Genomic DNA, 13,675 nt, shown 5'->3' with positions numbered 1-13,675 from the left:
TAGGAATGTGAATTTTGGGTAGGTGCTAAGATGGAAAAAAGATGGGTGAAGGGGGAATGAGTGCAGCTGGGACTCTGCGGGCGTGAGTAAGAGCACGTGATAAATATGACTCAAGTAGTCCTCGATTTACAATCGTTTGATATGACGACACTGAAAAAAGTGATTTATAACCGATTCTCAACGTTACTGTTGTATCACCCTTGCGGTCATATGATTGAAATTTGGTCGCTTGGCAACTGGCTTGCCTTTATCCCTGGTTGCAACGTCCTGCAGTCCTGCAGATGGCAATTTTCAATCATCCCAACTGGCTTCCAACGAGCAAAGTCAATGGAGGAAGCTGGAATTCGCTTAGTGACCATGTGATTCATTTAATGACCATATGACTGGCTTAACAGCTATGGTGATTTGCTTAACGATCGTACAATCAGGTCTGGTCACATTCTGACCTCTTAGCAACTGCATAACTTAGCAAAATAAATTCTGGTCCCAATTGGAATTTCTAAGTCGAGGAATACTTATAAATGAGAAACAAATTTTCCTAAACTCAGGAACTCTGAAATCCAATCCTGAAGGTGAAAGCAGCAAAGCTCTTCCGTATTTTTACCAGAGATGCTGAGTAGACAAAGGTGAAACATTTTACCTGAGTTTGGATGCCAAATGATGAGATCAAGACGATTGTATCAGATGTTCTCTGATTCCAAAAAAGTGTTGAACTTTCCAAGGCTAGTCTCAAATTTCTTTGCAATCATCTGGTCATTAGCCTTGTCTGTGAGAGCCGTTGAGGCCACTTTGGGGATTCCTTTCCCTCCCCCACCCACCCCCGTCCTGTCAAACTAAGCCTTCCATCTCCCCCACCATTCTGCCGGAACCGATGAAGCTTCTTGAATGAGAAGCGAAATGCCTTCAAGGAAAAACAAAGGAAGAAATTTCCAGTTGCCTTTTGAAAAAGGCACCTTTGAGACAACCACGAGCTGGATGGCTGAGGACCTCCACAGACATTTTACCAAGGCTAGATATGAAAGTGATAATACAGCCAGACCAAAATTGAAAACCAATTCTTCCCCGTTGCCTAAAATTGCAAGGAGGAAAAAACCCCGAGAAGGGATGATAAAATCAGGGTTGTAAGCAGCCATTTGGGGTTATTAAATCTCACCACCAGGTTTAGTGCAGGAATCAATATTAAATCATCTCTAAGATACGGCTGACTAGTTTCCACACACGCACTCTCTCTCTCTCTCTCTCTTTGGGTAAATGAGGAGGAAGACTTTAAAAGGAGGCAGAAAGGTAAAAAGAAGACTTTTCTAACATTCCTCTGGAATCTGCCTTCCTGTAATTTAAGTCCATTATTCTACATCTTGCCTACTGGATCAAAAGAGAAAACCGCTTTCATGAAATGTCCTTTTGGGAATTTGAAAATTGCTAGCATATCATAAATCATATCATAATCATAATAGTAAAGTTGGAAGGGACCTTGGAGGTCATCTAGTCCAACCCCCTGCTCAGGCAGGAAACCCTGTACCATTTCAGACAAATGGCTGTCCAGTTTCTTCTTAAAGACTTCCAGTGTTGGAGCATTCACCGCTTCTGGAGGGAGGTTGTTCCGCTGGTTAATTGTTCTAACTGTGAGGAAGTTTCTCCTTAGTTCTAGGTTGCTTCTCTCCTTGATTAGTTTCCATCCGTTGCTTCTTGTCCTTTAGGTATCTCAATCCCTGGAATGGCACCTACTGGCCAGAATACACATTATTTGCCACAGGATAGGATACACAAATTCTGACAAATCTTTTATGTTAAAAACAGGTGCTGTTTTTGTTTCAAGGACATCAGGCGACTTCTGAAGATGCGGCCTTGTGCATTTTGTGAAGGAGGAACCACGAACCTCTGAACCCAAATCCATGAAACTGATTCCGGGTGGATATGCAAGAGAATCCCAGGAAAATGTCTTCATTGGGTAAGGATGGTCATTCTACACCAGGGGTATCAAACTCAATTTCATTGAGGGCCGCATCAACACTGCAGTTGCCCTCAAGGGGCTGGGTGGGTGTGGCCTATTGGGTGGGTGTGGCCTACTGGGTGGGCGTGGCTAAAGTGCGTATGGCCTACTGGGTGGGCGTGGCCAGCTCTACATCGTTCGCATCAAGGGTGCCTATTGGGGCCTGGGCAGGAGTGGGACAGATCTGAGGGTCTCTGGCAGAAGGAGGGTCTCTGGGCCAGGGCCAAGGCAGTGGGGGCTGTTCCCTCACTATTTCCAGGATGGCTTTGCGAGCCACATGAAACCACTTCGCGGGCCGAATCCGGCCCCCGGGCCTTGTGTTTGACATGTCTGTTCTACGCTAATGGATTTGAAGGGTATTGTTTCCGTTGTTTTGTAGGCCCACACTGATCACGTTTTTGAAATCACGTTTTTGTTTATGCTTTTACCTGAATTTTACTCTCAGAGTAAAATTACCTAATCAACCATTACTTGAAGTTGGAGTTACTTCAAACAAAAGTCCCTGCAGGCTAATGGCAGCATCTTTGTGCTTCTGAAAAAGGGAGAGAGAAGCCTTGTGCCCAAAAGATTTGGAACACAGGTGGTCCTCAACTTATAACCATTTGTTTAGTTAACAACGGCACTGAAAAAAGTGTCTTATGACCGTTTTTCAAGCTTATGATTATTGCGGTATCCCCATGGTCAGGTGATCAGAATTCAGACGCTTGAAAGCTAGCATGTACAGTGAGTATAATTTTAACGGTGGGTTTATTTTAACAGCGAGAGACAGAATGACAAGAACAAACATCCAGAAAAATACATTTCAAAAAAAGTTATAAATTGATTTGCATTTTAATGAGTGAAATAGGTATTTGACCCCTTCACTAAACATGGCACTTGGGGGCAAAACCCTTGCTGGCAATCATAGATGTTTCTTGTATTTGGCTGCCAGGTTTGCACATATCTCAGGAGGGATTTTGTCCCACTCCTCTTTGCAGATCCTCTGCAAGTCATTAAGTTTTCGAGGCTGATGTTTGACAGCTCGAATCTTCAGCTCCCTCCACAGATTTTCTATGGGATTAAGGTCTGGAGACTGGCTAGCCCAGGGGTAGGCAACCTCGGCTCTTTTATGACTCATGGACTTCAACTCCCAGAATTCCTGAGGCAGCTGACTCAGGAATTCTGGGAGTTGAAGTCCATGAGTCATAAAAGAGCCGAGGTTGCCTACCCCTGGGCTAGGCCACTCCAGGACCTTAACATGCTTCTCCTTGAGCCACTCCTTTTTTGCCTTGGCCGTGTGTTTTGGGTCATTGCCATGCTGGAATACCTATCCACGACCCATTTTCAATGCCCTGGCTTGAGGCAAGGAGGTTCTCACCCAAGATTTGACACAGTGAAATTATCCTGTCCCCTTAGCAGAAAAACACCCCCAAAGCATAATGTTTCCACCTCCATGTTTGACGGTGGGGATGGTGTTCTGGGGGCATAGGCAGCATTCCTCCTCCTCCTCCAAAAATGGCAAGTTGAACTGATGCCAAAGAGCTCAATTTTGGTCTTACCTGACCACAACACTTTCACCCAGTTCTCCTCTGAATCATTCAGATGTTCATTGGCAAACTTCAGACGGGCCTGTACATGTGCTTTCTTGAGCAGGGGGACCTTGCAGGCGCTGCAGGATTCCAGTCCTTCGCGGCGTAGCGTGTTACCAATTGTCTTAGTGACTGTGGTCCCAGCTGCCTTGAGATTATTGACAAGATCCTCCCATCTAGTTCTGGGTGATTCCTACTGTTCTCATGATCATTGAAACTCCACGAGGTGAGATCTTGCATGGAGCCCCAGACTGAGGGAGATTGAGAGTTATTTTGTGTTTTTTCCATTTGCAAATAATTACACCAACTGTTGTCACCTTCTCACCAAGCTGCTTGGCAATAGTCTTGTAGCTCATTCCAGCCTTATGTAGGTCTACAATCTTGACCCTGACATCCTTGGACAGGTCTTTGGTCTTGGCCATGGTGGAGAGTTTGGAATCTGATTGATTGATTGATTGCTTCTGTGGACAGGTGTCTTTTATACAAGTAACAAGCTGTTATTAGTAGCACTCTCTTTAAGAGAGTGCTCCTAATCTCAGTTTGTTATCTGTATAAAAGACACCTGGGAGCCAAAAATCTTGCTGATTGATAGGGGATCAAATACTTATTCACTCATTAAAATGCAAAACAATTTATAACTTCTTTGAAATGCGTTTTTCTCGATTTTTGTTGTTGACATTCTGTCTCTCGCTGCTAAAATAAACCTACCTTTAAAATTATAGACTGATCATTTCTTTGTCAGTGGGCAAACGCACAAAATCAGCAGGGGATCAAATAATTTTTCCCCTCATTGTTCATATGATGGTTGCAGTGTCCTGGGGTCAACTGATCCCCTTTTGTGACCTTCTGACAAGCAAACTCAGTAGGGAAGCCCGATTCGCTTAACAACTATGTTACTAACTTAACTAACTGCAGTGACTCACCTAACCACCGGGGTACAGTGGGGCAAACTCACTTAACAACTGTCTCGCTTAGCAACAGAAATGTTGGGCTGAATTTGGTCCTACGTCAAGGACTATCTGTACTCTGCAAGGTCGACATCAACCTTGAAAGCCTGAAAATACATTTGCCATGCCTCCATTGCATCTACACGCCAGGTTGCCTCTTCTCTGACCCTTGTCTAGAGTGCGACTCTTCTTCCCACCTCCCAGATGGGGACATCTGCAACTCTTTTATTGCCCTCACAGGCTTTCCTTGTGTTAAGATGTTATTTGCAAATGGGGGAGGCGAGCAATATCATACTGTATCCCTCCACCAACATAAGCGTCAGTAAGTTCTTCTTTTTCAATAACTTTTCCCTCTCTTAATTAGAATTCCCTAACGTGACAATAAAGTTAGAAGACAAAGAAGACCTCTCGTGGCTTCCAAATAACCAGGGGGCAGAAGCAAGCCGGAGTTTCTCAGTTGATGATTCAGGTACGGAAAGAGTATCCTAGATTTGTGCCCAATGCTTTTTAAGGTCCACAGAATGGAGCTAGGCAAATTAAGGAATTAAATATCCTTAAATGCCAACCTAGCAGTTCGAAAGCACGTAAAAAATGCAAGTAGAAAAATAGGGACCACTCCGGTGGGAAGGTAACAGCGTTCCATGCGCCTTTGGCATCTAGTCATGCCGGCCACATGACCACGGAGACGTCCTCGGACAAGCGCTGGCTCTTCGGCTTTGAAACGGAGATGAGCACCGGTCCCTAGAGTCGGAAACGACTAGCACGCATGTGCAGGGGAAACTTTACCTTTTACTTTACTAGTGGAGGACTGAACCATGAGCTAGGTTGTGTACAGCTTGTATTTATTACCTTAGCCCTGGCAAACTGCCGTATTCCAGCTTCGGTGCTCTTCTCCGATATTTGGGATAAGTATGTAACATTAGCAATTTTGCTTCTAGGACGATTATTATAAATTTCATTGAGCCAAGAACACTCCCAACCAACACTGACAGGGCAAATTACTTATATATAAAGAGAAAGCAAACCTCACTCCCTTCCAGCACTGATGTTGTTACCAGGTTGGGTAATGAAACGTCTGTAAGAAAACAACGAAGCACAGGGAACACCAAGAACCTCACAGTTCCACTTTGAGCTACAAAGAATTCTCTCATAATTGTGCAGTGCATCTGTTTGTTTTCTTCCTATGTAGGATTTCCTGTTCCCAAGTCTGAAGTGATCCATGGGGGAGATCCATGGATTCCGGAGCCTGTTTCACAAGAAAAGGAAATCCAAGTAGATTGTGGTTCCGGTAAGAATAACTATTGAGGGAATTATTGTGGTTAGCATAGAGTTCCCACGTCAGGAGTTCCTTAATTGGTGCACCACTGAAAAGGACCAGGTTATGGAGAAAGTCTTTCCATGTGGTTATTAAGAGTTGACAACCTGATGGCACATAATCAATTAGCCAATTAATCTAGGTTTCCCACATTAGAAGTTCTCTAATTCTGCTTATACCTTTAACTATATTGTAGCATTGATCTAGCATTTAGGAAACCCAAGTTCAGTTTTCACCATGATTGTATTTTGAAGTATGTTAAGACAAAATTTATTTATTTTTATTTATTTATTTATTTTTGGGACTTATATGCCGCCCTATCTCCCGAAGGACTCAGGGCGGCTTACAACAATAAAAAACAACAATACAAAAATTAAAAAAGAATTAAATAACAGCCCCAAAATAAATTAACTACAATTAAAAATTAAAACATATTTAAAAACCCATCATCAATCCAGGTCAGCCTGATGGAAGAGAAAAGTTTTGAGGTCGCGGCAAAAGGACCGGAGGTCCGGGGCCATCCGAAGCTCAAGGGGAAGTTGATTCCAGAGGGCTGGTGCTCTTCCTTCCCTCCATATATGCCCTTAATGTTGTGCTTGGTGAAATGTTCCCATTCTGAAATTACTCTGTGTGTGTGTGTGTGTGTGTGTGTGTGTGTGTGAGAGAGAGAGAGAGAGAGAACTATCATTCACAGTCTGGCTCTAAGCCAGGCTATTGTCCTCCAGAATTGTTGGAATTGCAGTTCCTAGCATTCCAAGGCACCAGGGCAAAGAGAATTTTGGGAGTTGAAGTCCCAATCCACCTGGAAAATGCCAGGTTGGGAACAGTTGTTCTGAATTATTGCATAACGTCAATGCTTTTTTTCTAAAAAAAAAAAAAAGTTGCCAGAACTCAGAGGTGCTGTCACTGGGAGTGATGCCGGTGTCTTTGCACCCCTGTCCCTGCGGCTCGGAGCCACATGCTGTAGGAATTCTCCTCCCTGCAGTTGCCACGCCGCGGCCTGTGCTGAGCCCCCACCCGGAGCTGCTCCGAACCCCGACCCAGAGCTGTGTTCCTTGTGGCAGTGGTCTCCAGCGCCACACAGGCTCTTTCCAACCACATCCAGAAAAATTTGTAACAAACATTGGAATTCTCAAGGCCATGTTTGGTATTTCCCAGCAATCTGTTACTGGAAGGAGTAAGCAATCCCTGCTGCGTTACTGATCCCTGAGAAGCATTTGCATGTATGCAGGTATCCTTAGGGTGCCATAGTTATGGAAGAGAAATATTGATTGCAAAGTTGGCATTTCTGGATGTAATACAGATATTTTGGACTTATTTTTGTTTCTTTGCATGTTTGATATTTTTAAAAAGGCATATGCTACTGACTACACTTATGCACATATGTAACATCTTTTGCTAGGATACATGACCAATGCTTGTCCAGAATGTGAAAAGTGAAAGATTGTGACTAAACAAAATTTTAATGTACAGATAATACCACCAGAAATTATTTTTGCCTTTTTAATGTTATTGACGTTAAGCTCACCATGGAAAACATCATATATTGTTATGTATATATGTGCAACATAACTAGATTCTAAGTAATCTATTTTTCAAAACACACAACAGTCCAAACAGTAAAAGTAAAGTCCAAATTAAGAATATTTCATTCTTAAGGTAAAGGTAAAGGTTCCCCCGCACATGCGTGCTAGTCGTTTCCGACTCTAGGGGCCGGTGCTCATCTCCGTTTCATAGCCGAAGAGCCAGCGCTTGTCCGAGGACATCTCCGTGGTCATGTGGCCGGCATGACTAGACGCCAAAGGCGCACGGAACGCTGTTACCTTCCCACCGGAGTGGTCCCTATTTTTCTACTTGCATTTTTACGTGCTTTCGAACTGCTAGGTGGGCAGAAGCTGGGACGAGTAACAGGCGCTCACTCTGCTACGCGGCACTTGGGATTCGACCCGCCAAACTGCCGACCTTCCGATCGACAAGCTCAGCGTCCTAACCCACTGAGCCACCGCGTCCCTTTCATTCTTAAGAATGGTTTAATTTAAAGTGGTTTAGTTGTAATAGATGGTTAGATTCAAAACGGTTTTCAAGAGTATGTACAAAAGATACTCTTTTTTTCTAGCATCAGCTAAATTAGACATATTACATTGAGAAAAATGTTTCTTATTTCTTTCCTGTTACATTTACTGATTTCATTGCAGATATGTTAACACAGGAAATAGATTATTTTGTTATCTAATTTTATCTTCCAAAAGACAGAAGCAGATGAAAAATGTGAGGTTCTTTCCTGTTGGCTTTTTTGAATTAGCTGTTTCAGATTCTAAAAGTTTAGTTCCTAAAGAAGTAACCCTGTAAATAATTTTAATGTCCTCCTCTAGTGCAGGGTAGGCAACCTTGTCTCTTTTATGACTCAAGGACTTCAACTGCCAGAATTCCTGGGCCAGCATGGCTCAGCTTGGAAACCTCTCCCTTTCCCCTCAGCATGGCTGGCTCAGGATTTCTGGGAGTTGAAGTCCACGAGTCATAAAAAAGGGCCAAGATTGCCTAGCCCTGCAATAGGCTTTCAGAGGGAGCTTTTTTTTTTTGCAAAAAAAGGTGCCAGAACGGCATTTTGAGTGTTCTATGAGAAAAAAAGCCCTACATAAAGTTCTGGGATTTGCCTGGAAAAATTTGTTGCAAGTTATCAAAATAGCATTTCTATCCTCTCTCATTTCTTCCGATCAGAGCTTCCAGATGTAATAATAAAGCTGGAACAGGAAGAGATCCCGTACGTTCCCTGCCCCCAGGTTTCAGAAACAAGTGTGACATACAAAACAGTCCAGTCAGGTAAGTGAGATTACTCCCCTTAAGTTTTATCACTAACAAGAAAGGTTTGTGCTGATCTTACCTCAGATCCCTACTAGGAGGCAGTTTGGTCTAGGGTTGCAGGCTAGAAACCTGGTGACAGTGAATTTTAGTCCTACCTTAGGCGTGAAAGCTAGCTGGGCGACTTTGGATTAATCGCCAGGAAATGGTGAGTTCTAGTCTGTGCTTGGGAACGAAAGCCGGGTCAGTCACCCTCTCTCAGCCTAATCTACCTCACAGGGTTATGGTTATTGTGAGGAAAAGAGAAAGAAGAAGGAGTATTAGGTATCTTTGCCACCTTGAATTATTTATAAAGATAATAAAGGTAGGATAAATAAATAAGGAATGTAATCTTCCCTCTCATCAAATGCTTCTTACCAACGGAGACTATTTGTAGCTCAGGGTTGAAATGAGGTGTCCTTGGTGCTCTCTGAGCTGGCTTGTTTTCTTGCAGGCGTTTCATTATACCCAAACTAGGTTAACATCGTCAGTGCTAGCAAGGAGTGCAGTTTGCTGTCTGTTTATATTCTGGTATCTTGCCTGTCTGAGTGGGGGTGGGGGGGTCAGATTGTTGTTCAGACCAACAATCAAGTAAGCAATACCCCAATCAAGAAACTGCCACAGAGCTATTAGTAAAGAACCCAACCAAAGAATTCCTAAGACCACCCCCATCCACCCAAATAGGCAAGACACCAGAACAGGGGTCTTCAAATGTGGCCCTTTTATGACTTGTGGACTTCAACTCCCAGAATTCCTCAGCCTAGCTGAGGAATTCTGGGAGTTGAAATCCACAAGTCATAAAAGGGCCACGTTTGAAGACCCCTGCACCAGAATATAAACTGACAGCAAACAGCGTTCCTTACTAGCACCAATGATGTTACCTAGTTTGTTTAATGAAGTGTCTGCAAGAAAACAAGCAAGCTCAAAGGGCGCCAAGGACCCTCAAATGCTTGCTTTCCTGCTTAATCTATTTCTGGTATGCTGGAGAAAGACCTTGATCTGGGACGGGAATTACAGTTATGGCTTAACACAACCTATGTAAACTGGAGCACCACCTGGGGAGATTGTAATGATCTTGTTTCCATGAATTAGTCACGATGTAGACTGAGGCGGTCTTCCAAGAGATACCTGAGGATAATGAAGAGGTCAAAATCCTGTTGTCAACGCTGCAAACATTGGGTGTTTTTGCTTTGACACTATGAGGGGCAGCCTTTTCCTTTAAATTGTTTTGCTCTTAGAATTAAATGAAGCTGGGGGGAGGAGGAAGAATGTTCCCTCCCCCCCAGTTATTAATAAGATAAGAAATGGCGCGTTACAGAACGGAAGGGAAGCTTTGCCCTTCAAACTGATTGGAGAATGTGATTTATGACTGTTAATTGAAGGAGGGAATTGTGCCAGATATTAGGTGCTGAAGGGAGGGGAATTCAGATCTCGGCATCCCACCATGCCGTGCCGACGCGTTGTTCTCATTATTATAGACTTTTTAGAATGAAACAATGCCTGAAAGTTCTTTGAAGTGTTTCATTAGTCAGAACCATGACACCCATCACAAACATCTTGATTCCTTCCCCCCCCCCCCGCCCCAAACACAAGATGTCCCTGCTGAAAAATGTAATCCTGGCTTGATTAAAAATGAGCAATTCTTTGTTTATCCCAATAGGAGGTGGCCATGGCAAAATGTTGCAGAGAGAAATACCATTTTACTCCGGCTGTGTGAGAACTTTCCCTGACAAACCCAACCGCATCAAACAAGAGAACCAAAACACAGTGGAGAAGCCCCACAAGTGCTCTTGCTGCACCAAAAGTTTCATGAAAAGGTCCAACCTTCGTACCCACGAGAGAATCCACACGGGAGAGAAGCCATTCCGCTGCTCCGAATGCGGCAACAGCTTCAGCGACGGTTCCAGTCTCATCAGGCACAAGCGGAAGCACACCGGGGAGAAGCCCTACAGTTGCTCCGTGTGCGGGAAGCGGTTCAACCAGAGCTCTAGCCTCATCAGGCACGAGCGGAGTCACACGGAGCACAGACCCTACAAATGCTTGGAGTGTGGGAAAAGGTTCAACCAGAGCTCCACCCTCGTGCGGCATGAAAGAATCCACCGAGAACAGAGACTCTACAAATGCTCGGGCTGCGAGAAGAGATTTATTCAGAGTTCAAGTCTTCTTGCTCACGAAAGGATCCACCGGGGAGAGAAACCTTACAGCTGCACAGCTTGCGGAAAAGGCTTCGTCCAGAAATCGAACCTTCTGATTCACGAGATGAAGCACACCGGTTTGAAGCCGTTCAAGTGTCCGGACTGCGGGAAAGGCTTCAATCAGAATTCAAGCCTCGTCATACACCGGAGAATCCACACGGGGGAAAAACCATACAGTTGCTCGCACTGCCGGAGGCCTTTCAGCGACAAGTCAAGCCTTAACAAACATGAGCGAGCCCACCGAGGGGACAAACCGTACAAGTGTTCCAGCTGTGGGAAAAGTTTTGTGCGGCGGTCTCACCTCTTGACTCACGAAAGGATCCACACGGGAGTGAAGCCGTTCAAATGCTCGGACTGTGGGAAGAGCTTCAGTAGCCGGTCACACTTGATCAGACATGAGGGGACGCACACGGGGGAGAAGCCCTACGATTGCTCTTTCTGCGGGAAGAGCTTCAACCGGAAGTCCAACTTAACGAACCACGAGAGGACCCACACGGGGGAGAAGCCTTACAAGTGCTCCGATTGCGGGAAAAGCTTTAGCGACAGGTCCAGTCTGATTAAACACGAGAGGATCCACACCGGGGAGAAGCCATACAGTTGTGCGTCCTGCGAGAAAAGCTTCAGCGACAAATCGAGCCTCATCAGGCACGAGCGAATCCATACGGAAGAGAAGCCGTACAAATGCTCCGATTGCGGGAAAGGATTCAACCAGAGTTCAAGTCTCATTGTGCACGAGAGAACCCACACGGGGGAGAAACCCTTTAAATGCTCTGACTGTGGGAAAGGCTTCATTCGGAGGACGATTCTTAATAAACACGAGAGGACCCATGCTGGGGAGAAACAATAAAAAACCTGGGTTAGTGGATAAGGCCCAGATTCCGTTATGAACTCCTAGATTTTCTGATTTGACAGTGCACTGCTTGAAAGAAGCTGTATGGAGCTAACGTAGGCTAGTCGTAGAGCTGTGCAATGAGAAATTCATTACTTCTGTGATGATAGCTAGCCTTAGAGCAGAGGTGTGGCAACTTTAGGATCTGTGGACTTCAACTCTCAGAATTCCATGCTGACTCAGGAATTCTGGGAGTTGAAGTCCATAGATCCTAAAGTTGCCATACTTGCCACCCCTGCCCTAGAGAGAGATCTCTGTCCTTGCCTTCAAACCCTCTCCTGTCATTAAGTGGCAAGGGGATTTACACATAGGCCACGGGGCGCACAGAATTGTCTGCTGAAAGGCATTAGAGCAGGGGTCCTCAACCTTGGCAACTTTAAGACTTGTGGGCTTCGACTCCCAGAATTACTCAGCCAGCTGGGATCATGGTCCTCGGATCATGGCTGTCTGAGGAATTCTGGGAGTTGAAGTCCACAAGTCTTAAAGTTGCCAAGGTTGAGGACCCCTGACTTAGAGTGAATTGTAAACGTGCTCGATTCTACTGCTGGAATGTGATCCTGATATTATTCCTTTATGGAGATCTGTCAGTGTATGGCATAGAGAGAGGATGCGCAAGAGAGTCTGTCATGGTTAAGGGTAGACTGGAGGCTTGTGGGCTTGATACGTCAACTGTGTGAAATTGTTCTTTCTTCAGAAAATAAAACAAGTGTGTGTGACAGGAAAAATAAAACATGGAATGTAAAGAATTAGGAACCTAGTTTTGGAAAAGAAACAGCTGCATTAATAATGATAAAAAAGTACCTTTTTTAACATTTGAGTGTTGTTATCTGTGTCAGAGTTCCCCAGTCTTTCCGGATTGGCAGCCCGGAGCAGGGGGGGGAAGAGGGGATGGTTTGTGGCAGGGGCAGGCGTATGAGTGGGGCCGCAAGTATCCACAATGAGGCTCACGCAAGTGGGACTGGGAGCAGCTGTGACGACGCTCATGCGAGCGGGTCCACAAACACCCACGATGATGCACAAGTGGGACCACAAGCGCCCTCAACGCTCGCACAAGTGGGCCAGAAACGCCCTGACACTCATGGCGCTGTTCGCGCGTGTGGGGCTGTGCACGCAGATGCATGTACACCAGCCAACCACTCATGCAGCCCAATGGCAATTAGGCCATAGCACGGCAGTGGGCCGCGGCCCATAGTTTGGCGACCCCTGATCTGTATCATAATGGATAATAATCCCTGGTGGAACAACGCAATCTTATTCCTCTTTAAGTGGGGGACTGAGGCATTCTGGCTTTCCAAAATAGATTAGCAGCCATTTGGGTATATGGAATTTAACATCTGAAATTAGATTTCTTTTTCCTTCTTCTCCCCTGTACTCCATGTCCTTGCTGTAAGTCTTCCTTAAGACTAAGACTCAGTATGGTAACAGTCTATAGCTGGGGTGTTAAACTGCCGGCCAGTGGGCCAGATGCATCAGGGCGAAATCACCCCCACCCCATTGCCGGCAGTGGAAAAAATGTTGCGATACGTCTCAACACGTCACATGGCGTCATGAGTTTGACACCCCTGGTCTACAGATAGAGGTAGCGCTTGTCTTACAGCTACAATTAGGATCAGGATTTCCTTTGCTCAGCAAAGCGATTATTAAGTGAGGCGTGCCTGGTTTTACGACCTTGTTTGCCATCGTTCTTAAGCGAATCACCGCAGTTGTTCAGCGTACCACACGGTTCGTTAAGTGAGTTCAACTTCGCTTGTTGGAAGCTGGCTGGGAAGGTCACAAACAGTGGTCACATGAACCCCCCCTCCCCAGGACATTGCAACCACTGGAAATACGTGCCAGCTGCCTAGCTTCCAGTCACGTGATCACGTGACCCTGGGGATGCTGCAACCACGGTAAAACGCAAGGACCTTTTTTCAGGGCCGTTGCAACTTTGGTT

At 45.1% G+C, this 13,675-nt stretch overlaps 1 protein-coding gene across 4 annotated transcripts in view; it reads left to right on the top strand.

The window, feature by feature from the left end:
- LOC308660911 (uncharacterized protein) overlaps positions 1 to 12,546 on the top strand; it is a 14,388-nt gene extending 1,842 nt beyond the window's left edge. For 2 of the 4 annotated variants that reach the window (XM_081315544.1, XM_081315543.1), the window contains exons 2-6: positions 1,798 to 1,948; positions 4,870 to 4,974; positions 5,695 to 5,793; positions 8,539 to 8,640; positions 10,319 to 12,546. In XM_081315544.1, coding sequence (XP_081171670.1) covers positions 1,915 to 1,948; positions 4,870 to 4,974; positions 5,695 to 5,793; positions 8,539 to 8,640; positions 10,319 to 11,700 — 1,722 coding nt within the window. In that variant the 5' untranslated portion in view covers positions 1,798 to 1,914 and the 3' untranslated portion in view covers positions 11,701 to 12,546. The remainder of the gene's footprint in view (positions 1 to 1,797; positions 1,949 to 4,869; positions 4,975 to 5,694; positions 5,794 to 8,538; positions 8,641 to 10,318) is intronic. The other 2 variants (XR_014024839.1, XM_081315545.1) reach the window with 2 other exon arrangements.
- The last annotated feature ends 1,129 nt before the right edge of the window (positions 12,547 to 13,675 follow it).

This window comes from Vipera berus, assembly GCF_964194415.1.
Source record: "Vipera berus genome assembly, chromosome: 2".
In the NCBI taxonomy this organism is placed as follows: domain Eukaryota; kingdom Metazoa; phylum Chordata; class Lepidosauria; order Squamata; family Viperidae; genus Vipera; species Vipera berus.
This window is presented reverse-complemented; position numbering and strand designations above follow the sequence as displayed.